Source organism: Orbicella franksi, chromosome 8 (genome assembly GCF_964199315.1).
Source record: "Orbicella franksi chromosome 8, jaOrbFran1.1, whole genome shotgun sequence".
Taxonomy (NCBI): domain Eukaryota; kingdom Metazoa; phylum Cnidaria; class Anthozoa; order Scleractinia; family Merulinidae; genus Orbicella; species Orbicella franksi.
The window spans coordinates 7979646-8004311 of record NC_138152.1 but is presented as its reverse complement, the minus strand read 5'-3'; the positions used below and the strand labels follow the sequence as shown (position 1 = coordinate 8004311).

Genomic DNA, 24666 nt, shown 5'->3' with positions numbered 1-24666 from the left:
CTCTGCCGGGAGTCTGAAAGGCCACTGACCACAGTGGGGTCTTTCGGGCGCCAACGATATTTCAAGTCAGCAGCAGATATACTGAACTGATACATGTCATAATACTAGTTACCGAAGATGCAGACTCCAGGTCAGCGTCTTTATTAAAAGTAACTAGAAATTTTATTAACGAGTTTTGGAAATCAAGCCCCCGCACTATTTTGAAATGTTTCCTCCCAAGTGCTGTTACCCGAGACATCCTGATATTACACACATGTAATATTTTCTCTTAGGTGGCTTAAACAGTCTGCAGCAGTTGAACTTTGACAGATAAATAATGCCACTTATGAAAATGATGGAATCACACAAATGCCCAATTATTGGTGAACGAGTTGTGGTCTTCTTCATGGCATAATAGGTTACCATAGCCAAAGTATGTATCCGTTAAAAAGGTACTCTCAGTATTTACTTTAAATGCTTATCTCTCAGAAAGGGTACAAAAAGACAACACAGCGAGGTTTAAGGTTGCATTTTATTCACAGTGTTGTACATTTTGAAGCGCCAGGAGTATTTTTCACAACATCTTTTAAAACATTACAGGTCATGACTACTTACTTTTATAAGGAGATTGAGATTATAAGAAACAAAAAATCCCTAGAGCGCTTTACTCCACTAATTGTCTATGGCTCTTGACAAGACTAAATTTAATTATTATTATTATTATTATTATTATTATTATTATTATTTTTATGCTTTTTAATGACAGGTGTAAGGGTCGAACTATGGTCAAATCTTTTGTAAAGTGATAATGACGCTCGCGTGCTTAGTCTGAGCTACTCGTGAAGAAATCAGCTTAAACAAAAGAAATGCTTAAATAACAATTCCTCATCATTCTATGAATATTAAATAGTGTTATTTCCTAAACTGCTACACCGAAGTAAACACTATTCACCTTTAATTTATTGGTGAAGTGAATTATCATTGCAACCAAGCACTTCATTGAACTGAACAAATCCATCCTTTTCACTAAATTTAGCCTAAGCTAAAGTGGACGATACTCTTTTAACCCTTACCCACCCCCTCCTACATAGGTACTCCCCGATATACACTATGAAAACTCTTAAAATGACTTAAATCTCTTTCTATTTACTGTTTTTTCTTTCTAAATTTCAAACACTATAGCACAAATACCATTCATTATCTAAAATTAGCTAATAAATATATGAGAGAGTTAGGGACAAAAATTCCCTTTTAGAAAACAGTAGTCAATAGCGCTTGTTGGGGCCGTAACCAATCAGGAGCCAGGGATCATACCACGTGACCACTATTTTCCCATACATTCTCTTAAATTGTAAAATCCAAGATGGCCTCTTTGGTAGCAAAACATAGCGCCCGTGACGTCACAGGTCACGTGCATGCCCAAATAAGGAGATAGCCAATCCATGAGATCGAGGTTGTGACGCGCATGAAATCGAGGTTCGAATGGGAATAAAAGGGTTTGCGTGCGTGTGGAGTGAGTATTGTTGTTTTGAGATCGGCGACAAGAAGATATGTCTTCAGAGGAGAGCAAGACGAAGGCGGATGAGGTTCCTGAGGAGGAGTTAATAGACGACATGACGAGAGAAGAATTTGCGGCGAAAGTGATGGATGCCGTTCATGAGGGTATTCTTGGAAAGATAATGAAGAATGCGGTTTCTCACGCCATGGATGTCGTTCTGAGGAAAGAAATTGTGAAGCTGGCGGATGAGGTGCTGAGGTTCCGAAAAATGCTGTCTGAGAAGATGCTTGCTGACCAGTCCGTCTCGTTTAAAGACCCTGTGTGTTTGGAGAAGTTGCCGAATGGATTTGAGGACGGTCGGGAGGCGTGGAAGAGCAGTTGGGACAACCGAGACGAGTTGGCGTACCGAGCATTTATCAAACAAATTGTAAAATCACCACCACCAGAATCAGAGGAGTGAAAAAACATTTTTATTCATGTCTGTAACACTAATAAAGATCCTTTAACGAGAGAATGTACATGGTTTGTTGCGTGATTTTTTGCATCATCTTGAGTGCTTGCACGTCATTGGTTCCCAGGTGCACGAGGGATAGCATCATGGTCTGCGGGGTGAGAAATTCTCCGTGAAAGCCTGAGGAGGATTCGAACACGCGTCCGAAGGGCCAGACTTTGGAGAGGTCTCTTCGCATGTACCAGGGGTAGGGAAAGTGTTGGGTGAGGAAAAGGAGCATGACGTCTTCGTCGGGGTGGGGTTCGTCCAAACGTATTTTACAGGCCAGGGGTCTCTAGGTGAAAAAATAAAAAAGAATTTTTAATGCCCCGACCAGGAATCGAACCTGGGTCTTTGAGGCCACAACTCAACGTCTTCACCATTAGACCATCGAAGCGCTTACCTCTTTAGGACTTGGTTTTGGGGTTGTCATCGGGAGGCAGTCCGAAATTCACCGCTTTACAATGAGGGCAGAGTCTTTCGGAGGGTTTCAACCACCAGGTGTGGAGGGCTTTGCAGGTTCCGTGAAAGAATTGGTCGCAACAGGGTGTCAGGAAGTAGTCTCGGATACTGTGATTGGAGGTGTATCCTTCCTTGCACCATATACATTGGGGGTTAGGAAATCGAGACATGGAGTCTGAAAATAGAGCAAAAACAATTTTTTATTGGACACACCACTACTTAAATTGACAGTGTGGGACGTGTGCACGGTCCTATTGACCGGCGCCCTCTTTTTCCTCGGGATAACAATCGATGAATGATTTCACGTGATTGACACGTGACAGGGCCTGGTTGTAACCGTTTCCCAGGAAGACGGGTTCGTAACATTCGGTTTCCCTATTGTAGTACATCCCGTAGATGACCCCGCAACAGGTGGCGTAGACGCATCCTAGTCCCCATTCTTTTCTGAGTGGTCCCGTGATCGCGCGTACGAATTTGGTGTGGGTTCCATTTCTGCTTAATTCTAGGATGGGTTGGCGGCAGCAGGGTCTCAACTGTTTGCACACGTGGCAATGGAGGGGTTGTTCCATGTCTAGAATTGAAGCAGTTGATGGTAAGTGTCGCGGACAAAGTCTACATGGACGACTAAATCATTGATCTCGTCCTCGTCGAGGGTCCCTAGCCTCTCCTCCAGGAATAAAAGATCTAGTTCGTCTAGGGCCACCCGGATAAAATCTAAAAGTTGTTCTAAGTCTATGTACAAGGGTGTCTCTTCATCTTCGTCCTTCATCCACTCTCTCACCCGCTTTTCCCTGGTGGTCAATTCTATGTTACACTGCTCTAATAATTCCATGCTATACTCACTCGGTATTTTGAGGAGCCACAGCAAGGAGAGTATCCACAGTCTTCTGTAGTGGGCGCTCATACAAGTTGAAAAAACTCAGAGTGAAAAGTGAACGGTCCGACTCGATTTTTTATACACACGGTGTAATGGTGTCCAGTCTCCTACCGTGAGTGGGTGTGGTAGGGGGATACCCCCTATCCCCTGGGTCGGTGGTAACACGTGACTTGGTCTTGCTCTGTGATTGGCTGGACGGATCTTCATAAGGCGAATCCGCGTCGCCCCCGATCTTCACTCTGAGTTTTGAACTTGTATTGAGCGCAGCCATGGCCTTGAGAGAGATTGGACTACAAAACCATGTACCGAGAAAGCCCGAGGTCACTTATGAGGAAGCCATCGACCAAATGGAGGCACCATGGACCCGATTCTATGAGGATAGGAATTTTCCCATCCGGGATTTGTTGGTGGGCCGACGATGGCTGACACAACTCAAAGATTCTAGCCAGCTGGAGGTGATGTTACACCAGATCCTGTTCTTCATGGATGAGCAGAGAGAGAACTGGACCCGAAGTCATAGCAGGTACCGGAGAATCGAGAAGTGTTTCGGGAGAACTTTGTTTAACTCGATCCGTACTATACGCAAGAACCTTGTATGGGACGTGAGGGTGAAGCCGCCCGTGGACCGGATCACGTATCACAGACTGATGTTGTGCTACGGTTTCGAACTGTTTCAGGCCACGTGGACTCGGAGACAGAAGAACACTGCGAGACGCTATATCCTCACGATTGACTTTTATTATAGTACTTTTAACAAATGTACTCAAGTAACGATGCGATCGATGATCGACGCGAACGATAGATTACCCAACGTGTAAAAAATAGTGTGAAATAAAAATCGGAGTGTGTGTTTTTACGAAAAACTGTGTGTCTTTTTTTTCTTAGTTTGGGTTCTGTCCATTGATCAGTATGGCTTCGGCGACTCCTCGCGGGTATTCGTCGATCCATTGAAAGAACTTGCAGGTACGCTTGGGACACTTGAGATAGAGTCTGTCTGGGTTGGACTGAGAGTGGGAGGTGGCTAAGACCAGGGATTTGCTGCATAGACATCGGAAACGAGCCGGGTCGATGTTCCTGTAGCAGGGGTGGGTCTGTTCTTCGACGCGTCTCAGGTAGGTGTCCACCTCTTTGACGTCACAGGTCACATAACACTTGGTGTAGAATCTGGAAGAGGGACATCGGTAATACTCCCACCAGGTACCACCGTCTGGGGTTTTCACTCTTCCATATTCCATGGGTACCATACAACGCGGGCAAGTGGGATCTTGTGGTTTCAGTTGGTTCAGGAACTGATCGGGGTCGAATTCCTCCAACACTTGGACTTCGGTGGATTCTCCTCGGTCGTCCACTTCAGGTGGTAATTCTACGAGGTCGTCTTTCTTGAATCTGTCGAGTCCCATGGCTTCCAGGACTTGCATGGTTCGAGGAGGTGAGTCTCTTATCACGATCATGCATCCGCCTTGAATGGCAGGTAGTTTTGAGTCTGTGAAGATAGAGAACGCTTTAGTATCCCAATAAGGTGTTTTCCCGTCGCATGGTTTCTAGGATGTGGGTGGTTTTTCGCACGTTTTTGGGGGTCAGTCTTTGCCTTCGCTTGTTATGGTTACTTTTCATTCGGCTTTTGACTTCTTGACGTTGGATCGAAAAGGCGCTCCATGGTTGCGAGAAGCCTTTGATAGGGACGGTGGTCCAACTGACCGAGTCAGGGGTGATCTCTTTGAAGAGGACGCGTTCGTTGAAACGGAGTCTGGTACGAGGTTTTTTGAATAACCATCTGTCTAAAGTGGATTGTAGTTGTTTACCTCCTACTTCTCCTTCCACTCTCTGGGGCAAGAGCAGTTTCAGTTTCTTTTTGGACGATTTTTTCTTTTTCCTGACGGGTTTGTCGTGTGAATCCATGACGCCTGCTGAGAAAAAGTGACTCGTGATGGAATGCGTGGTTCGACTTTATGGCTGTTTTTTGACGACCAATCGGTGCCGTGTGGTGTGATGGGATCATGTGACGGTCTTCGTTCCGATTGTCGGGATCTGAAGTGAGCACGTGATCCGGGAAAGTACGGAGTGAAAAGTGGATCCACGGCGCGGGTATAAAAGGAGCCCGTTGGACGTAGCGAATCATTCTCGACTTGCTCTTGACGCAGTGATGACCTATAGGATTTTGACTGACAAGGACTTTGAAGAGATCCTTGAAGATCTGAGACAGCAATTGAATCGAGCTTCTGACGTTTTGGATACAATCGAAAAAGAAGGCGAAAGACCGTTTCACGGGAAGATAATTGACTTGGAGTTACGTCTTGTCTCCCCTTTGTACTATAGGCTCCAGAGGCACTTGATTGACTGGTGCGACCGTAGTTGCTATCCTCATTTGTCGGGCTTGGAGATCACGAAGCGAGCGGATCGAGAAGGAAAGAAGTTTAACGAGTTTGTCTGAGGGTGGGTTTCAAGATGACTTACTATAGCAACTCAAACCAGATTCGGGACCTCGTGGAACAGATCGTGGATCAGAAGGTACACACTTTAAGAGATCTCGATGCCATTCCGGATGCCAAGGTGGACCTGTACATTTTTGACAATCTCTTTGAACCGTTAGGTCAAATACCCGATAGTCTGTGGTCTTTTGATCTCATGATGAGACGTCGTCCTGACTGGGGTGGTACGATTTTGGAGATGATGAAGAAGAACGAACATGTGTTTTTGTTCTGTGGGGAGTGGTGTCGCGTGATGTACAGAAGTGGTAGCGGTCAATTCAAATTCATTCATTGTCGGGATCCCACCCTGGACACCGAGCGTGCCTGTTTGATCGCCACGGATAACCTCACGTACATGATGAGCGATACCATCCGTGATCTGTTTGAACCCTTGCGGTTCGCTCGCGACCTGTCATGAAGGGTGTTGGAGAACGACAAGAGTCCCAAGGTGGAGGAGATACTGACGTTCAACAGGTGCGCTCACAAGGAAACGTGTCTGAAATTGGAAGAGTTGATCTACGATATCATGCGTCAGCGTGATCAGTGGAAGGATCGGTTTTTCTTCCGTGCCCTCGAAGCCGAGGAGGATGACCTGTGTGGTGAGTGTAGAGAGAGTATGCGCCAAGCATTCTATGTGAAGGGGGACGAGGAGGAAGCCCTGAAGTGGAGACCCGGTAAATGTGATTGGAGAAATTGTAAATATTATGCCATGGATACCTTTGAGGAAGACTGTGATAATGAGTACGGTCAGGCATGTAAGGACTCTGAATATGTTGCCTACTTTTCAGATTCGGACTAGGTCTTTCTTGCCTTCTTTTTCGTTTTTTAGCCAATCGGAGTCGATTTTTTCGTAAGAACCAATCAGGCACGACGTTTTTGTACATATAAGAAAGTGTGAATAAAAAAATTGGGTTCAAATCATTATGTCTCATACCTTGAGTTGGTTGATCTCGAGAGTGTGTGCGACCATGACCGATCGATGGAGTTGGACGACCTTGTGTTCCAAGTGCGATAGAGTCTACGAGCGATACGGTAAGAGTGAACCCATCCCGTACGACTTCTGTGATTCGCCCTTGGAGGTGTTTGACTATACCGACGTCGAACCCAACGTGATGCGTTTTGTGGTTTATATCTTGTGGTTGAAACGGCAGCCCGATTCATTTAAAAAGTATCTCGAGGTACGTGAGCAGCGTTTCGAGTTGTGGAGACAGTGCATTTACAAACTTTATCGACTATGAAGAAGAAGAAGCAAAAGCCGCTTTCGACCGGGACGTTACTGGGACGGTATCGGGATCCTTCTAGACCCGGTAGTCTGGGCGGTCTGACGCGATTCGCCCGGGCCAATAAGATCTCGGTACGACGCGCTCGCGAGGTCCTGCAACGGGATTTGGGGTACACGTTGCACAAACCCAGACGTCGTCGGTTTCCCACGGCCCCGGTGGTGGCGTTCGGCATCGACGAGCAGTGGACGGCCGACCTGATCGAGGTGATCCATATTTCGAGGTACAATCGAGGGTATCGTTACCTCTTGACGGTGGTGGACGTGTTTTCCAAGCACGCCTGGGTCCAGCCCTTGAAGAGCAAGACGGGTAAAGCGGTGACGGAAGCCATGGCCAAGATCCTGAAAGGAGGTAGAAAACCCATCAATCTCCAGACGGACGACGGGAAGGAATTCTACAACAATACGTTTCAGGATTTGATGAAGCAGAAAGGCATTCATCATTTTTCGACGCGCGGGGATACGAAATCCAGTGTGGTGGAACGGTTCAATCGGACCCTGAAGGAACGTATGTACCGGTACTTCACCGTGAAGAATACGATGACGTATGTGCCCGTGTTACAAGAGTTGGTCCGAGGGTACAATCGATCGTATCATCGCAGTATCAAGATGGCTCCCGATCAAGTGACTTTGGGCAATAGCGAGGACGTGTGGGAGACTCTTTACGGAAAAAAGAAAAAAGGGAAATCGAAGAAACCGCAACTCAAAGTCGGGGATCGTGTGAGACTGAACAAGAAGTTCCGTCAGTTCAAGAAAGGGTATTTACCCGGATGGACCGAGGAGGTGTTTGTGATACGTCGGGTGCGTCCTGGGAGGGTCACCACGTACAAGGTGGAAGAATGGGACGGTACGGCGGTCGAGGGTACGTTTTACGCGCAGGATTTACAAAAGGTGAACGTGAAAGACGACGATCTGTTCCGCATCGACAAGATCGTCAAACGAAAAGGGGATAAAGTCTTGGTGCGTTGGAAAGGTTGGCCAGTCAAGTACGACAGTTGGGTGGATAAAAGGGGCTTGTACGTGACCCAGAAGCCCAAGACCAAAAAATGAAAGACTTTTACGTGCAGTTGTTGAGCAATGCCAGCACGAACGAGTTCGCGGACAACAAGGCCAACAGTTTCAAGAACCGTCTGCCGAACCCGTTGCATTTGAGAGAACCTGACTGGAAAGTGGGTATCAGCGACCTCTCGTTTCCGTCCGCGACGCGTAAGATGGGTTTGAAGAATTCTCTTCTGTTTGAAATCTGGTGGATCGATATGGTGAACGCGTCTATAAACCTATACACGCGGGTCCCTGGAGTGACGCGAGAAGGCGATTTGGAATTCACGCCGAGGAGTGGTACCGAGTTAATGAACATGATACGTGATCGATACCTGCATCGGTTGGGAGATCGAACGGATGTCGACGTGACCCTGTACAAGAAAAAGAGCAAAGCCCACGATCCCACCGAATTGCTGTACACGGTCATGCATCGGGCCGAGCATGGAGAATGCGTCCTGGACAACTCGAGAACGTGTCGCAGTCTCCTGATCAACGGTAAACGCGTCTACCCGCAGATGAACATCGGCATCGAATTGGCCAAGAAGATGAAATGGGTCAAGATGGGATCATTGCAAAACCGTCGACCGGGTTACGTCTTGGGACCCCACCTGAGGAAAGAATTTCCCAAGGAAGTCGTCCCCACGGCCACGGACTTGATCGTAGGACAGAACGACGGGGACGAACTATTTTACAAGATCGACCCGGACACCTTACATTTGAGTTGTTTCATCAATTGGGTCTTCACGGACCTGGATCGCAGTTACCAAGAAGCGTTTGGTGACAATCGTCGTTCCTTGTTCGTGTATTCGAATGTGGGACAGAGTATGGTGACGGGAAATCAAGTCACGGACATGTTGAAACAAGTGCGTTACGATCCGGACGTGGTCGACCTTCAACCGAGACACATCCTATATCTACCGGTGCGTACGGCCGTCTTGGACATTATCGAGACCGAAGTGTCCGAGGAAGACGGACGACTGGTGGACTTTGCGTCGGGTGTGACCACGATCACGTTGCATTTCAAGAGAGAGGATGAGTGATTTTTACATCAGCTTACCCAGTAACAGCAGTAAGAACGAGTTTCCGGAGAACAAGTCGAACAGTTTCAAGATCAGGTTACCCAATCCCATACACCTGGAGGGACAGGGATGGAAAGTGGGGTTGTTTAGCGTCTCCATGCCAGATGCGCGCGTGACGCTGCCTTCCTTCATCGATTCTGGGGGCGACACCACCTGGACTCATGTGACCTGGAGGCGATACGATCCGAGTGGTCGCATCATTTATGCGGAAGCTTACTTCACCACGGAGGAACTCAAAAAGGTGTTCTACGACGTGGACGGTGTTGGACTCATGAAATCCATGATCGCCTATTTCGAGCGACAACGCATCTTCGCGTTCGACGGTCCCAAAATGGGCGCCAAATATGTCGGAAACGACGGGAAAAGATCCTACATCATGTTCAAGTGGGAGGGTGAAGACCTAGTCATGGACAACAAAGACATCGTACGTCCTCACGATAATATGATCCCTGAACTCAACATCCATGTTGAAATGGCTTTGAAAATGGGGTGGCTCGAAAAGAAAGACGGCGGTGGTTACGATCTGGGACCTAACTTGCAGGTAGAATTTATCGACGATGTCATTCCGAACATCAGCGCTGCCGGGGACATAAAAGACAAAGACGGAAAATATGTCTTTTGGAATGTTCACTCGGATAGAGGAGATGCAGATTTTTTAACACTCAGCATCTATTGCAATTGGCGTTTTATGAACCTGAACAAAGCCTTCGAGGTGGTGCTGGGAGACAGTTCGCGATCCGTGCTCGTCTACACTAACACGGGAGGTAGAAGTGTGGTGGGAAATCAAGTCACGGATTTACTGAGACAGGTCAACTTGATTCGAAGAGGCGAAGGTACTCAGTACTTCGAACCCGTTCACGTTCAATATATTCCCGTGCGCAAGGAGGTACTGGACATTATAGAGGTGCAAGTGGCTGAGGCAACTGGAGAACTGACGACCTTTGGAGCCGGCAATACGATCGTGACGTTACACTTTAAGAAATCATGATCGGGGGAACTTTGGTACGGTTTCATCCCGACGGATACCAATCGGGATCTGGCATATTCGGCCAGGTTTGGAAAGGCATCAAGAAACGAGGTCCCGGCATTCTCAAGGACGTTCTGAAAGAATCGGCCATGGAGGGTCTGAAAGGTTTAAAATCGGGTGGTAAAGGAGGAAAGCCCAATTGGAAAGGTGCACTCGCCGGGTTAAAGCGGGGGGCCATACGCTCCGGGAAACGTAAAGCGAAGCAAGAGCTCCAAAGCTTTTTGGGCAGTAAAAGAAGAAAAGACCTGTTTGGATCATGATTCCCATCTACTCGAGACGCGTGAGACGTCTCCCCGGAGGGATACGTACGTATAAAGGGGGTTCGCTCTTCCGGAGACGTTCAAAACTACCGGACTACCGTTGGGTACAGTCGGCACTGAGAAGGAGACGAAAAAGACGCCGTAGACGACGATGACGGACCTCGTGGCTCACGCCAGATCGGCGGGGGTTCGTAACCCTCGCCTGGACCTGTTCACCACGCCTCCCACGGATCTCAGCATGTCATCGCGACGTGAGGTGAGAATCAATCCGTTCAATACGGGGATCAACCCCGTGACCTTCCAAATCGATCCTCAAGAAGACTTCATCGACTTGAACGAGAGTTTCTTCGAAGTGGAGTTGGCCGTCAAGACAGCTGCTGGAGGTAATATAGCGCAAGTGACTACCGTCGGACTCGCCAACAATCTGGTCCACACCCTCTTCAAACAGATCAATGTGAGATTGAATGGGACTCTCATCAGCCCCCAGACCGATACTTACCACTACAAAGCCTACATCGAAGCGCTGTTGAACCATGACCGAGACGACGGTGATACGATCCTGGCACCCGAGGGTTGGTACAATTGTCTCGGTGTACCCAGTCGCGGAGAAGCCGATGTGATGACAGGCAATAAGTTGGATCCGACTCACGACGATTACAAAGCTTTATCTCAAGATCTCAAGAACATGGTTCAAAGTCGAATTCAGTTTTTTGGTGGAAAGAGAGTGACCTTGAGGTTCAAACCTTACCTGGAAGTGTTTTATCTCAGCAAGTTATTGGTACCCGGCGTACAGATCCAGATGGACATGTACTTCAATGCCCCCACTATGTGGACAATCCAATGGGCCGGTGCCGATACTCTCAGACTGACTGAAGCCGACGTGAAAGTGAGATTGTTCCTATCTCAAGTGAGAGTGACTCCCTCGGTGTACCGAGAACTCATGACCAGCATGAAAGGCGGAAGAGTGGCCACTTACCCCACGGTGAGAGGTGAAATTCGCACTTACTCGCATCCCAATGACAATCGTCATTTCGAGTGCAGCAATCCTTTCCACAGTAAGCTACCTAATCGGTTAGTGGTGGCGTTGATGAGACAAACAGCCTTCAATGGAGTTGTGACGGTCAATCCGTTCAGTTTTGAACAATTCAATCTCTCTTCCATCAAACAACTGGTGAGAGGTGAAGAGTACCCCTACGAGACCTTGGAGCTCAAACACGACGATACCAGTAAAGATCTGAGAGGTTACCAAAGATTCCTCAAAGCCTCAGGAGCGTTGTGCAGAGGAAAAGGAAACATGGTCCGGAAGAGGACTGGGGACAAGCCAAGAGATGCAACCTGTTTGTATTTGATAACACGGCCAATGGATGTTTGGACAGTCCGGTGTTGAACCCCCAGCAGGAAGGTGAACTGCGTCTGGTGATCGATTTTGCAGCCAATCCAGGCTCAAACCTGACCATCTTGTTGTACGGCGAATTCGAGAACATGCTGGAGATCAACGAGAACCGAGTCGTCCTCTACGACGTGTATCAATGAGAAGAAAGAAGAAAAAAATGGAGACAGTAGCCTTGAATAATTTACAGTTGGATTATTTGGCACGGACGAATCCGTCACTCTGCTGTGTTTTTCACGGCACGGTCCCTTGCGATCGGCTTCCAAGAACAGTCCCTCAAGAAGGACCGACCGCTTACATCGTGAACACGGACCCTCACGACAAACCGGGATTTCATTGGATCGCTTTGTGGGCCGACAAGAACAAGTGCGAGATCCTGGACAGTTACGGTCTACCGTTGGACACGTACGGAACCGCCGGACCGATCCAAGCCTGGTTGGACCGTCATTTCAAGTACCAGATTCACAACGGCAAGAGTCTACAGTCCCTGCTCAGTCAGAGTTGCGGTAGTTACGCCCTGATGTTCCTGATAGACCGAGCCGAAGGTCGTGACATGAACGAGTTCTTGAATCGTTTTAAGAAAAACGAGTTTGTGGAGAACGATCGTAAAGTAGGACAGATGTTAGAACGTTTGATCGTGGACGAGTTGGATTGGCGCAAGATTTGTAAAACCCCGTGTCACCAGGACACGTGCGGTTCCTCCAGAGGAGTGCGTCATTTGTTATAAAGTAAGCTGTTCGAAATAAAAGAGGTTCATTTTTGAGAAAAGGATGTTGCGTAGTGAAGGCAGATGGTTCCGTCGATTCTTAGAACTGTGTCGAGAAGAGACGACGAAATTGGCCTCGGACGATCCTCTTCGACAGGTCATGGAACGCATCTTGGATTGCGACAGTTACCGTCGAGTCCGATTCATACTGGACCGGGAAAAAGATCATTGGCTTCGATACAACCTGTTCCACCTGAGTATCCGAGCCAGACTTCAAACGAACGCCAGTCGAGATTACAAGTGTTACCCGTATTGGCACGTGCTTCGCTACGGCAATAAGTCCTTACGCCATCACTTTGTGAGTGCATAAAAAGGGGCGGAGGAAAATAAAACGGTTCATTGTGGATTCACTGACAAAACAAGACACATCATGGCTCTTCAGTTTCAAGGGCATAGACATTTGGACGACGTCATAGCCAGGTTAGAAAAACGCTATGGAAAAGCGGGTGGAAAGACGTCTCAACCCAGTGAGGCTCATTTCAAGAAAAACCAACCACCAAAACGACAACTCAATCTGAAAATACTTCAACCTGCCAGAAGACAAGTGTCTTTTCAACCGCCGTCCGTCCTTGACACAGGCGAATTACCAGCGACGGTGACCACGCGTAGGAAACGCAAGAGAGCCGCCCCTGCCATGCCGAAGCTTTCCGTGAAAGAAGATAGGAAAAGAAGAATGAAAAAGAGGCATTGGTACGAAGACAAGTTCGGAGACTTGAGTAAATTAGTCAAGAAAAAACCTCGAAAAAAGAGATCGGCGCCTGCCAAGAAAAAAGGGCGTCCCAAGAGAGCCGCGGCCGAGAGGGCCATGGCCAAGATCAAGAGACGTGCCAAGAAGAAACCCATCTGTTTCAATCGTAAGGTCACCCTATTGGGTCTATTGAAACGCATCCCAGCCGTCAAGACCCCATTGGCCAAGTTGTTCAGATAAAAAACGGAGCGTCTCGAAACCCTGGACCATTTTTTCAAGATCATGGAACGGCGCAAAGCGTTTCGATTTCACACTCCGTCGAGTTTGTTGATAGCGGGTCCGTCGGGATGCGGCAAGATGGTGTTCACGACCAAACTGCTCTTGGAGAACGGCGACTTGTTCCAACAAACACCGAAGAGTATTCATTACTGCTACGGATCGTGGCAAGACGGTTTCCAAAAGCTCAAGAAGGGCGGAGTCAAGTTTTACGAAGGCATCCCCGACAGCGAACAGTTACCCCGATGGTTTCCTGGAGGGGGCGTGTTGGTCTTGGACGATCTGATGGACGAGGGCGGTAACGACAAGCGCGTGTTGGATCTCTTCACCAAACACTCGCATCATCGGAACATCACGGTACTTTACTTGTGCCAGGATCTATTCCCGAACGGAAAATTCGCCAAGACCATTTCCCGCAACGCGCATTACATCGCGGCCTTCAAGAACCCTCGGGATCAGTTGGGGATACGGAATTTACTTCTGCAATCGTTTCCCACGCAATGGCAGGAGGTGTTGGACACGTTTCGCAAGGTCACCGATCGACCTTACGGTTACATGCTATTGGATCTTCATCCAGCCAGTCAGGACGATCAACGCGTTCTCAGCCATGTGTTAAAAGACGAAGGATTCGTACGATGCCATCAGTTTGCGACACCGTCATGCTGAGGAGCGAGGTCGAGTGGTTTCCTCTTTTCATTCATCTATGTAAAAACAGGCTCAAATACATCATGAATCCCCATGAGCTGGACTACGAACCGATGAGACAGGTCACGGAATGCGAGAGTTACCGTCAAGTGAGGTCCATCCTAAACGCATATAACGGGGAAGGTTTCGATTATTTGGTTCATAAGCAACGAGAACTCGCCGAGAAGAAGATAGAAAGAGAAAGGCACATGGATAAAAATGAGCTCTTATGGTAGTGATGATTTCAACTTCTCGGCTCTGGAGGATTATTCGCCCTGGACTCCATTGACTCGAACGAGTACACCCATTCCATCTGCAGCGGGTGTGGGTGCGAGTCTGAACACGCCTCCTTCACCGCTATCGTCCCTACCGACACCACCCCTGCCCAACGTCTCGCCCGTCGGAGTAGGCACCGCTGGCTCGGGTGCGTCACAGACCAACGTCACGGTGGGTGTCGGTAGCGCTGGATCCGTGTCGCGCGCCAATCTCACGTCGGGTGTCGGTGCACCCCGAATAACATCCGCCACCCCTTTGGCACACGCGGTTCGAGGAGGGAGACGACCGAGACGCGTCCCGCGTCAAAATACACCGACGTCCTCCAGTGATTCCGGCAGTCGCAGAAGAAGTAGCGCTAGTGGTAGTGGTGGAAGCAGAGGCAGAGGCAGAGGCGGAGGTGGAGGTGGAGGTGGAGGCGGAGGCGGAGACGGAGGCGGAAGTGGAAGTGGTGGTGACTCCACACCGCCTTCGTCGATTCGATCGGGTCGCGGAGGAAGAAGGAGGAGGAGACGAGGAGACCGTGTTCTCGACCAGGCCCAGATGCAGCAACAATTGGAGGAGATTTTGCGCCAACAACAACAGACGGCGGCGGGTCGACGAATCGCAGGCATCACGACCACGAATACGATTACGACCACCTATAAGAACGGACAACGTCCTACGGTGACTCGCAATTCGACCAGTGTACGAAACTGAGAACATCATCATCATGATGAGAAGCGAAGTCAAGTGGTTCCCCTACTTTTTGCATCTATGTCGATGCTCCCGCTCTTACTGGGATGCGACCAGCATGGATCACGAAGACATGAAACGTATCGCGGACGAGTGCGACAGTTACAGACAAGTCCGGGACATCCTGAACCAATCCGTAGAAACCGCCTTCAAGGACGAGATCTGGGAATACGAGCAACAAGCTAAAAGGATCGAACGACCCGACAGAAAGTCAGACTACGTTTGGCACTAGTTGGAAAAGAGTCATGAGTACTTCGGTCTGTTTATTGGATGAACCTTTCACCTCCGTGGTGGATTTGGACGTGTTGAGACGTTTGGATGGACTGTACGCTTTCTACCACAAGTATTGGTGGTGTCGAAGGCAGATGTTCGGTTACTACAAATTGTGCAACGCCATTCTCAACGGACTGGCCTTACTGACTGCGGCAGCGAGCATCGTCGTGGGATCCGTGTGGAAAGACGGGTACGTGGCGGTAGGATTGACGGCTTTCGCCGCCGCACTGAAAGGATGGAACGATTTAAAGAAGTATTCGCTCAAGATGGACATGACCCAATTCGCTTACACGACGTACGAAAAGACATTGACCGAACTGCGGAACTACGCTCTGGGCGGTGTAGAGGAATTGGATGGGTTTTTGATCAAGATGCAAACGTTGGACGACGTGGTGACGGATTTCACACCTCCCACGTACGACCGATACTTTCGAGACTACGAAACACGATTCGTTCACGCGCCTCTATAAAAACGGACATGTGATCCCTTCGTGAATCATTTCAAGATGGAAACCCCGACATGAGGAGAAGGCGAAGGAGACGACGAGTGGGAGTAGGAAGAAGGAGGACCCAAAGGGGGAACGGTTTTTTTGGCAATTTGAAAAAAGCATGGAATCTGTATTCAGACGTTCAAAGAAGAAGTAGAGCGGTGTAGAGAGACTCTATAAAAAGGACACGTGATCACCTGCCTACGTCATTCAATGGGAAAAGTGCGTGCGTGTCAGAACACGTCATGGTGAGGAGAAGGCGAAGGAGACGGCGAGTGGGATTACGTCAAGTAGGAGTAGGAAGAAGGAGGGTCCAAAGGGGCAAGGGTCTTGGTAAACTGGTCGGCGTCGTGGCCAAGACGGTGTTGAACCTTCTCGAAGACTTTTGAAATAAAAGAGCGTGACGAACCAACCGGACGTTAGACGCGAACGATGAAGCGGTTGCGACGACAATGTCGTTTCTTGACGGGCGTCCTGAAAGAAGCCAATCGAAATAAACGTCAACGGATGTTGCATTACGCCGACAGAGATCAGATCAACGCCATCAGCGAGATGGTTCTCAATTTGCTGAAAAAGAGGATCCCCATCGACGTCACGACTTATGGGAAACTGAAAAGACATAAAAAGGTTCTGCGCGAAGTGGGTAGACGCAAAAACTCTCTCAAGCGTCGAAGAGAGCATCTCCTGAGTCAGAACGGAGCGGGGTTCTGGAGCGGATTACACGGTTGTTTCAAAGCATGTTGTGTACGGTGAAAGGACGCGGCGAAGACGGTTACCCTTTGGAGGGGATCGACGTCATACCCAATTTCCCTCCGAGAAAAGAAGACGAGTCCAATACCATTCCTAAACTCGTGCAGTTGTTGCAAGATGCCAATCGTCGCGAAGCCCGATGGAAAGACTCGTACGAGTACTTGAACAAGAGGTACCACGACCTGTATCAAGAGTACATGGCTTTAAAGTTCGGCGACTTCTGCCAAACCTGTCAAACGAAACGAGATACCACACCGCCCGGTGGGTGCATCGAGTTGTGCAGGGAGTGCGGTAAAGGCAAGCGAACCGTTCAAAGTCTCGAACTCGAGTTGGAAAAGAAAGACGAATCCATACGGTACTGGCAAGACTGTTACGAGACGGCCTTGAGAGAATTGTCCGAGTTTCCCGACACGACCCTGAGTCAGCAGAAGGTATGAACGAAGTCATGATGGTACCCGTTCACGAATTCAATCGTTTGCAAGATTATTACAAGGGGAAGATCACCCAGAGCGCCTTGTTGAGCAAAGCGGGACGTTTGGCCGCCGAGGAAGATCTCATCCTGAAAGACAAACGTATCCCCGCCAGCATGGCCGTCAAGATGACCAAACCCATGGCAAACGAAGAAGTCAAACTGGTGAAACGTATACGGACGGGCATACGCGGCACTCCCACGTACCAAGGAACGATAGAACCCGAAGGCATGGCTGACGCACCCGTCGAACGTCTGTTGAAACAGATCATGAAGGGAGTCAATCAACCCCCCGCAGCAGCACGAGCCCCCGTGATCATCAAACAAGAACCCGCTACACCTTCCACGTCAGGTTTCAAAAAGGAGTTCAAATATACCAAACCATCTGCTGCCAAATCAGCCCCAGGCAAGAAGCCGCCCGTGCCACCCAAACCAATTGCCAAATCAGCCCCAGGTAAACTCATGTCCGAAGCGCAAAAAGAGTTCTTAAGATCCCTCGGTATCGCCGAGAAATACATAGACGACGACGGTGGTTACAGTCCCAAAGGCAAGGGCAAGGGCAAGACGTACAAGAAGGCCAAGCAGACAGAAGCACAAAAGTTACAAGAAGGATGGGAAGATTTCGAACCTTGGAGAAAGGGACTGAAATATGACGACACTACCTAAAACAAGAAAAAACGTTGGAGCATTGTAAAACTTTTATTGTTGATGTAATCATTAAAGTTACACGCTTTGTTATTTTTTCCAAAAAAGAGTCTCCTTTGTTTTTCTTCTTCAAGTCTCACACGCCATGCCGTTGTGGTACAGAGTATCCGAGGCATTCGATGTCACAAACAAACGTTCGATCCTTATTTGGTCCCCGAACGTCGACGAAGAGATGAATAACAACCGAAACCTAATTCTGGAGGTGAATTCGAACACCGAGAAAGGGGTGTTGAAATAAAACATGCGATACACCTCCATGCGTATATGATCGTACGAAATGACATTGAAGGGAAAGAACACGGTGCCGTGAATGTACATGGGACTTCGAAACTCCGAGGATAGCGCAAAGTTCTCCATCTCGCGGTAGTACTGGAACCACACCGTGACGGGAAGGTGATAAGGCAAATGATTCCACGAACGCGTCAAGGAATTGTGCGTCTCGAAGGGTTTTCCAAGGTCCCTCATATTAGCAAGGTGGTCGTGAATCATTCTGCGATGAGCGTCCACTGCGAAAATGAAAAAAAGACAGTGTCAGGTCCATAGTCCGTCCTCGTGGTAAAACGAGGGGCCACCGGGAAAGGGTAAGAGACACAGCTCTCGAATCTCAATATCCCTTTGTCCCTCCACGCGTCTAAAGTAGAGCCTGAACCTTTGAATTCGGATCAAGTTATACGTATAGTACGGAGTGTTGTAAATGAACAGACGGTACAGATAACTTCTAATCTCTCGGGTCGGTTCCACGGGGAGACGCACACAACCGTGAATGTACAGGTCTCGATCCCGATACAGAGTTACGAAATTTCTGATAAAGGTATAATAACGTGTCCAAATGCCCGGGTCGATGGCATACGGTAAATCATTCCACAGGTACGATCCCTCGTGATGACAGTGATAAGGTCTACCCTCACTGCGATATCGCTCCAACTCTCGATCCATTCTAACTAAACGAGCATTCGCACCTGCCGTTAACGGGTACTCATATTCGTCTTCTTCCTCCATTTCCTCGTCGGTTTCCAACACGACCTCAGGCTGAATATCGTCGATCACGCGTCGGCAGCTGCCACAGGTCATAACCCGTCTCTCCATCTCCTGGTAGCATCGCCGATGCATGAACACGCCGCAGCAAGGAGTACGTTGACACGATGCCAGAGAATCAATGTGAATATCTCTCTGACAAATAGAACACACTTGTTGAATCGGTGTTTCTTCGGGTAGACGACCCTGAAGGCGACGACTGCGTCTCGGTGGTCCATCGTCGTCATCGTGTGATCGGGCACGACGGCGACGACGTCCTCGTCTCGGTGATCCTTCGGGGGACTGACTTCGAGTTCGGCGGCGGCTGACGTGCCCGGATTCAGTCTCCATCACCAAAACCGAAAAAATGCCAAAGGCGCACCTCGCTTTATGTCCATCATGCACCAATCAAACGAAAAAGCCGACATCACGTGATCTGAGTAGACCCGGGGGATAGGGGGTATCCCCCCTCTCGGTCGGAGACTGGGCCCCGGTCGAGTGTGAACCTGGGATCCAGTTTTTTACCGTAAGTATAAAAAGATCGGTTCGAACCGTTCAGGTCACTCTGAGTTTTTGACTTGTATTGAGCGCTGGAAAAATCATGGCACAAGAGCTGACCGACGAGGAGATGAACCAACAGATGGATCAACATGAAGAAGAAGCAGTGAGTATAACATGCACCCTATGTAAGAAAGTCATCCCTAGAACCCAAATCTGCTGTCGTACCAAGTGCTGTCGTCACTACGTGCATTTCGATTGCTTCGCCAGGGCACTCGATGATCAGTTGGTGAACAAGGGGGTGACACATGAAAAGTTGTACTGTCAAATCTGTCACTCACCGTGTATTCTAAGTATGCTCGTGGCTTCCCTGGACAACTGACCCATGGAACTGAGACTCGTCGTCGCCTCCTTTACCCTAGAGTTCTACCTCCGTTTGGACTTGAGATTTTGTTTCGTTGTGTTTTGCGGTTACAAACTCTCACGGCATCTTTGTCACGCCTTGTTCATCACCTTCTTTTCATAGAGTTACTGGGATTGGTTGCCTCCTGAACTACAGGACTATATCATGCGCCTAGCCAGGAATCAAATCCTACTCGAGCGTAGAAGAAACAAAAAGTTACGTCGTCTTCTCCATGAAATAGTGGAATACGGCAAACTGAAAGAACAATGGGGCATAGGACACATTACGATTGTTCATGCTCGCTGTATTTCACCGTGTTGTATAAAAAAGGAGAGAATAGACAGATTTCCACATTTGAGAATATACGGCTGTTACATCGACATTGACGACAAACCCAAAAAAACATATTTATCTTGCGGTATAAAAGAGGCCAAGAAACGCGCCCCCATAGAAAAGACTTTCATCTACCCTGATCGCTCCACCAAGTATGCTCATAATAGGTGGTTAAGAAAGCGTTCCCACTCTCTTACAGAGTCACTGGGATAGGCTACCGGAAGAACTAAAATGTTACGTGATTGACTTAGCAACCTGGCAGTGTATACGCGATCGAAGGAACAATATACCATTGAGTCGACTTCACAGAAGAATCTTGGATTATGCCGAACTGAAAAGACGATGGGGCTACGGCCACATACAAATCAAAAAACAGAAATATACAATGAAATCAAATGACGGAGGTAGATCTTATTTCACGGCTTTCTATGGTTATTACATCAATCTTAGTAACAGGAAAAAGAAAGTCTATCTAGGATACACTTTCAGAAACGTGTTCCATAACTTAGAACGTAAAAAAGCGTCCCTATTCGGTCCCTTTGAGGACGCTGATGTTGATGTTGAATAAAAAAGCGATGTTAGTAAACATTTGTTTCATTCATGTCTTCACAGAACAGACGGACCCACGACGAAGCCTTCCCCTTCGACGATGACGATGACTGGATCTTTGATCCGGCTCTCGACCGAGTGATGATCCAAACAGGCGGTGGTAGCACAAGACCCCTCCTAGAATTTGAATTAAGACCCGTAGGCGCACGACGTAACTGGCGAAACGTTCTCAACAAACAACGTTTCGAAGCCACGCTCAGACAACACAGAGACGTGACTCCCAGGGACAATCTAGGCCAAGAATTGACTCAGGCCCTTCAACGATCCATCGAGCAACAAATCGCTCAGGATCCTACCCTGACACTCAACTCCACGGTCCATTTCACCATGCAGTCCAGTGCCTTCACGCACGCCTTTCAATCCACCACCTTCACCGTGCGCGAATTCGAAGAAGGGAGTGAAAGACTAGACACTTATCTCCAGTCTCTCGCGGTCAAACTCAACTCCAACGAAGAATTCACCCCCGATGACACGTTCACCATGGAAACCACTTTCATACGTACCCCAGGTCCAGGGCGCGGGAACGGAAAACGATACAAACCGAGTTGCGCCGCCGTACGGGGAATCGTCAAAAAGTCGCGCGTGACCATCCAAAACAAAGACAATCTATGCTGCGCTCGCGCCATCGTCACCATGAAAGCCCTTGTAGATGCTGACATGAATCCCCGAGACCAAGATTACCACAACCTCAAACAGGGGCGACCCGTCCAAGAGCGATTGGCCAAAGAACTCCACCGGCTAGCCCACGTCCCCGAAGGACCTTGCGGCATTCCAGAACTGCAACAGTTTCAGGCCGCGTTACCTGGCTACCAACTCAAAGTCCTTTCCATCGATCCGCCCCACATGCTCATCTACGCGGGACCCGAACCCTCGGACAAGATCATTCGTCTCATCAAAGAAGACAGTCACTACGACGGATGCAATTCGTTTAAGGGATTCCTAAGCAAATCCTACTTCTGCGACGAATGCAATCGAGGCTACGATCACGACGACTTTCAACGTCATCCCTGCGACGGTAAATGGTGTCCTGCCTGCAAACGAAAGGACTGCCCCGATTTCATCGAAAAAAAACGACCCCTAGCACGTGGCAAGTTTCCTGCACCCACCTCCCTATGCCGATTGTGTCACAGAAAATTCTTCGGAGACCAATGCTACAACTACCACTTGCAACGACGGAGCTTGAACATTCCATCCATCTGCGACACTTACAAAAAGTGTCCGGACTGTTGCCACGTCTACGAATCTAAAGATAGAAACAGGCGAGGAGGTGACCGTTTCACCCCCGATCACAAGTGCGGATGGGGCGAATGCCACATCTGCGAAAAGAAAGTCTTTCTGCAGACGCACCGATGTTACATCCAACGCATCCCCGAAGACGAAGACGAACCCAAAAAGAAACGCGTCCCCCGCGACGAAGTCAAAGGTCGACCCTTCGAAGAACCTGAACCCAATGATCCAGACTCACGCGTCCTGGTGGACCGAGATCCGCCCCTTCAAGTGTACTGCGACTACGAAGCCATCACCGACGCCGAAGGGAATCAGACCCCCATTCTACTCTGCCTGGAAGACGATGAAGAGGATCAATTCTGCTCCTTCTACGGTCCCAACTGCACCGCCGACATGTTCGACCACCTCGAATCACTCGCCGTCGACGTGGACGGAGACGATCGGGACGTCATCGTCCTATTTCACAATCTCAAAGGCTACGACGGGATGTTCATCCTGCAACACTGTTACGCCACGCATCGAGAAGTCACAGACCAAATCACCGTTGGCACCAAGATACTGTCCCTAAAATCCGACAGACTGACTTTCAAAGATTCCCTCTGCTTCCTCCCGTTCCCGCTGGCCAACTTTCCAGCCACCTTCGGAATCCACGAACTGTGCAAGGGATTCTTCCCACACAAATTCAACACCCTAGAAAACCAAGAGTACGAAGGTCCCATGCCACCGAGAGACATGTACGATCCCGACGGCATGTCCGCCAAAAAGAAAGCCGAATTCGAACAGTGGTACCAAGAGAAAGTCAATGACAACTACCATTTCGTACTAAGGCAAGAAATGGAAGCCTACTGCGAGTCGGACGTCAAACTCCTCAAAGCAGGCTGTCAAAAGTTCCGGCAAGAATTCAAACAAAAAGTGGACTTTGACCCCATGGAGAAATGCGTCACCATCGCCTCCGCCTGCAACCGATTCTGGCGCAAGAAACTCGTCCCGCTCAACACCATCGCCTCCAGACCCCCTCGAGGATGGCACGGCGCCCGATCCAATCAGTCCGTCAAAGCCCTGAAATGGCTAGCCTGGCAAGAACACTTGTTACAACACACGGACCAAGGCGATCGCATACGCACCGTGCGAAACGGAGGTGAAATCCGACTAGCCAATCATCTCGTGGACGGATACGATCCAGACACTCGAACCGTCTACGAATTCCACGGATGTCTATGGCACGGATGTCCTCGCTGTTTCCCTCGAAAACGAGACAGATATCCCATATACCACACCGATCGCACCCTACACGAAGTCTACGAGTCCACACTCCGCAAACACGACCTTCTCAGTCACCAAGGCTACCAGCTCTGCGTCAAGTGGGAATGCGACTGGGACCTAGAGGTCAAAACCGACCCTGATCTCCGCCAGTTCCTAGACACGTTCCAAATCGTACACCCACTAGAACCCAGAGAAGCCTTCTTCGGAGGGCGCACGAACGCCGTCAAACTGCATCACGTGACCGACGTGGCTCAAGGAGAACAAACCAAGTACGTCGACGTGACCTCGCTCTACCCCTGGGTCAACAAGGAATGCGAATACCCCATAGGACACCCCCAAGTCATCGTCAACCCACAAGATCAAGACATACACCACTACTTCGGCATGGCCAAAGTGGACATACTACCACCTCACGAACTTTACCATCCCGTTCTACCTTTTCGGCACGGAGGTAAACTCACCTTCCCACTCTGCCGATCGTGCGTGGAACACGAAATGACCAAACCCCTCCTAGAGAAATCACATCACTGCCCTCACACGGCCGAGCAACGCACGCTACGAGGGACCTGGTGCACACCCGAAATCCAGAAAGCCGTTGCCATGGGATACACGCTCAACAAGATACACGAAGTCCACCATTTCCCGCCAGAACAACGCCGTAAAGGACTCTTCGCCGATTACGTGAATACCTGGCTAAAAATTAAACAGGAATCCGCTGGCTACCCGAACTGGTGTAACACCCACGAAGACAAGGCACGGTACGTGCAACAATACCAACAGAAAGAAGGCATCGCTCTCGATCCGACTATGATCCAGAAGAATCCAGGACGCAAAGCCACCGCCAAACTCATGCTCAACTCTTTCTGGGGCAAGTTCGGCGAAAACCTACACAAACCCACCACCCAAGTCGTCTACAATGCTACGCAACTCTTCGACCTCGTTTCCAATCCCTTCAACGACATACGACAAGTCAGAATCGCCAATGACGAAGCCCTAGAGGTCGTCCACGCCGAACTCAAAGACAATCAACCCGACAACGGACGAATCAACATCTTCGTCGCCGCTTTCACTACCTGCTGGGCTCGGCTCAAATTATACAGCTACCTGGAACTGTTAAAACAACAAGTTCTCTACTTTGACACCGACTCCGTCGTCTACTCGCACAAACCAGGTCAAGCCGACGTCCCGCTAGGCGATTACCTGGGAGAGATGACCAACGAACTCGACGACGGCGATTTCATCACAGATTTCACCGCCGCTGGACCCAAAAATTACGGATACAGAACCCACCAAGGGAAAGTCTGCTGCAAAGTCCGAGGCTTCTCACTCAATGTACGAGGATCACGCCAACTCAATTATGAC

The 24666-nt window shown here is 49.0% G+C and overlaps 4 protein-coding genes and 1 non-coding gene across 6 annotated transcripts in view; 2 read left to right on the top strand and 3 right to left on the bottom strand.

Annotated features, from left to right (window-relative positions):
* The window catches only part of LOC145495511 (uromodulin-like), a 214892-nt gene that overhangs the window by 41159 nt on the left and 149067 nt on the right, over window positions 1-24666 (bottom strand). The gene's annotated exons all lie outside the window — the stretch shown is intronic.
* LOC145495556 (cysteine-rich with EGF-like domain protein 2-B) overlaps window positions 1-24666 on the bottom strand; it is an 89725-nt gene that overhangs the window by 40742 nt on the left and 24317 nt on the right. The window lies entirely within an intron of this gene.
* Trnah-gug (transfer RNA histidin (anticodon GUG)) lies at window positions 2293-2364 on the bottom strand. Its single transcript has one exon. It is a non-coding gene; the product is annotated as a tRNA-His (tRNA).
* On the top strand, window positions 13309-14260 carry LOC145495555 (uncharacterized). Its single transcript, XM_081475194.1, has one exon. The coding sequence runs from the start codon at window positions 13587-13589 to the stop codon at window positions 14244-14246; it is 660 nt and encodes a 219-aa protein (XP_081331320.1). The 5' UTR covers window positions 13309-13586; the 3' UTR covers window positions 14247-14260.
* Window positions 20319-24666, top strand: part of LOC145495473 (uncharacterized) — a 4779-nt gene continuing 431 nt past the window's right edge. Inside the window, exon 1 of the mRNA XM_081475097.1 lies at window positions 20319-24666. This exon is cut by the window's right edge and continues 431 nt beyond it. Coding sequence (XP_081331223.1) covers window positions 20806-24666 — 3861 coding nt within the window. The 5' untranslated portion in view covers window positions 20319-20805.